Below are 2,789 nucleotides of genomic sequence, written 5' to 3'. Positions count from 1 at the left end.
TTCCTTCAAAGCTATTAGTTATTTTATCTCATAAAAGCAATGTCATCATTTTTTAATGCAAATAGTTGTCAATGAGGTCTTGGAGCAAAAGAGTATGGGTTGGAATCCAGCTCAGTCATCACTTGTTGGTCAGTTTGGCCAAGTGTTTCTCCACGCCTCAGTTTCTTCATCCATAAATAAATCACACTAACATCGTCAGATTATTGGGAGGGTTAAATGTAAAATGTTGACGTGTGAAAACAATTCATACATTACAGTTGTATTACAAGTAATAATAGAGCCAATGAATAATACACACTAATCTTATTTTCTTGTTATATTTGTTTGGTTTTCAAATCTTGCTGGAAAAATAACTAGGATCCCCCTGAGATATGTCTTGGGTCTCTGCTAACTGGCATGGTAAGTCAGCATGGGTAGCAATGGTTGATCCTAGCTGAAGCTGACCAGCCTCTTTCCTCCCACAGTGAGTCATCTCTACGGATTTGGACTGATGGATGCAGAAGCCATGGTCATGGAGGCAGAGAAGTGGACGACTGTTCCTCAGCAGCACGTGTGTGTGGAAAGCACAGACCGACAGATCAAGTAATACTTGCTGCCCACAGACAGCCTGACAAGGCCCAAAACAAGGCCAGCACAAGGGCTTGCCACAGCTTCCTGTTGCACATGGAAGCTAGAAGCTTCTGTAATTTCTTTCTAGTGTAGTTGTAAAGGTGATAAAACAGTAAATCCACACTAGTGTAACCCAGATGTAACTAGATGCTGCAAAGGGAATCATCCCCTCCAAGGGGATCTGGGCAGCCTGGTAGAAATGGCCTATCCAAAGTTATTTTCAACTTGTCAGTATCCTTACTTGATGAAGCAGATATTCTCCAAATCTTTATGTTTTGGAAATTTAACTACATACTATGTAGTTCTCCAAAGAGTGTCGTAAAATATATAGGAGATGAGATTGCTATTCACTCAGCTACATAGACTCAGAGACTGTGTTCCCAGCATTTACCCAGCAGTAGGCAAAGTTGATCCTTGGTCCAACATCCAAAGAATAGCATTCCACAATGTTCTTGGCTTTCTTCTCAGCGACTTCTGCCTGAGAAATATTTGTGAACTATGTTTATGGTGTGTGATAAACATATAGCCTTATATCCTTGAGCAAATTAGTTTGCAAGCAGTGACAATGGAATAAAGTGTTTTTTCCCATTCAACTATTTCATGGCCCGAACTAGAAGGCAAAAACATAGGAAAAGAAAATTATTAGTATTAATGAAGCCCTTATTTCAGTCCAAGCCAAGTGCTAGAAACTCCTGGTGTGATTTTTTTCTTAAAACTTTCTTACCATTTTGATATTATTCCCCATTTGACAAGTGAGAAAATGAAGTCAGTTGTACTATTTATTCATCCACAAACTCATTCACCAACTCTGCAACCACTGTTCTTGGACGTATGAAACACTGAGCTAGGTAGATATTAGGTAGAAATACTTCTATGCTTTGGTGCTTAGGCCAGAGAGAAACTGAAGCAAAATGCAGTAAGTAGGTAGATAACAAGTTACATGTGAACATTGAAAATTTTTAAAGGTAGGAAAATAGATACAATAGGAAGAAAATTTTGCTTATGGTTCAATGAAGGTCCCAGAAATGGGATATTTAAGCTTTAACTTTGAAGAAAGAAGAGACAGCCAGTACAACAGAAGTAATTAGGCATACCAATGTGTGCAAAGCCCTTAAGGTAAGAAATGTGGGTGATTCCAGTTGAACTGAGGCCAGTGGGGCAGAAGGCCAGTGTTGCAGGGAACTGCAGTCCAGGAGGAAGTGACAGAGGAAGACAGCAGCCTAGAAATCAGAAGGAAGAGTGAGCATGTGGTTTTCACACAGAGAGATGGCAGCCTAAGGATTTGAACTCACATCGTGGTAATTCCCAAGCCTCCACTGCACCACAGTATAGTGGTTGTCAGTGTATTCTATAAGTCGGTAACATTCATGTTGCCTAGGATCTTACTAGACATGACAGTTCTTGGGATTCCTCTGTGATCAGTGCCTCAGCCATCTGTGTTACAAGATGATTTCAGTGACCCTCAAGTTAGATACTCACTACCTGCATGCAGATAAAAGATCTTTTGCTCCCCATCTCCTCTTAAGGGCATCTTTCTTTCTAACCACTAATCCTTTAAATGACTGTCATTTGGGTATTGTTACTGTTGTCCTTTAGTGTCCAGTGACCGGCTGCTACCTTTGTCCTGTGCTTTCATTCCAAACTTCTAGGCCCACTCACCTGAGTTCTGCGATCTCATTTGTTCAAACCCCCATCTCTCCTGCAGGACCATTCGCCCCAACAGTGCAGTGCGTTCCATCTACAAAGCTTCTGGCTGCTCGGACAACCCCAACCATCACGTCAACTACCTGGAGCATGTAGTTGTGCGTATTACCATCACACACCCACGAAGGGGAGACCTGGCCATCTATCTGACCTCACCCTCAGGAACCAGATCCCAGCTTTTGGCCAACAGGTACAGTGAGGGTCTCTGCACTCCAAGGTGGGAACCACAGCTGCACTCAGCTGTTCTTCAAGGTACAGGGGGACAGCAGCTCTTTATTCCTACCCTGGAGACCAGTGGAGCACGGCCCCTTGGACACCTTGCCGCCTTTGCTCCTACACAGAGAATGAGAACATCCATAGGCAAGGGTGTGCAGAAAAATTGAAGGTCATTTGTTCTTTATCCTAAAAAGGAATTGCAGATGCACCCCTATTAAATGTCTACTGACATTTTACATAGACTAACAGAATCCTCTTGC

At 42.3% G+C, this 2,789-nt stretch overlaps 1 protein-coding gene across 1 annotated transcript; it reads left to right on the top strand.

Moving 5' to 3' along the window:
• Positions 1 to 460: 460 nt before the first annotated feature.
• On the top strand, positions 461 to 2,696 carry LOC103745312 (proprotein convertase subtilisin/kexin type 5). Its single transcript, XM_008826544.2, has 2 exons — positions 461 to 582; positions 2,315 to 2,696. Exons 1-2 carry the CDS (start codon positions 491 to 493, stop codon positions 2,694 to 2,696), a joined length of 474 nt encoding a protein of 157 aa, XP_008824766.2. The 5' UTR covers positions 461 to 490.
• The last annotated feature ends 93 nt before the right edge of the window (positions 2,697 to 2,789 follow it).

This window comes from Nannospalax galili, unplaced genomic scaffold (genome assembly GCF_000622305.1).
Source record: "Nannospalax galili isolate Female #2095 unplaced genomic scaffold, S.galili_v1.0 C49737672, whole genome shotgun sequence".
Taxonomy (NCBI): domain Eukaryota; kingdom Metazoa; phylum Chordata; class Mammalia; order Rodentia; family Spalacidae; genus Nannospalax; species Nannospalax galili.
The sequence above is the reverse complement of the archived record's forward strand: the minus strand, read 5'-3'. Positions and strand labels throughout refer to the sequence as shown.

Bases quoted from the DNA above. Each gene is read 5' to 3' on its own strand.
- LOC103745312 (XM_008826544.2), top strand. From the start codon at position 491: ATGGATGCAGAAGCCATGGTCATGGAGGCAGAGAAGTGGACGACTGTT. The intron at 583-2,314 runs GTAATACTTGCT...TCTCTCCTGCAG, and splicing joins AGCACAGACCGACAGATCAA to GACCATTCGCCCCAACAGTG.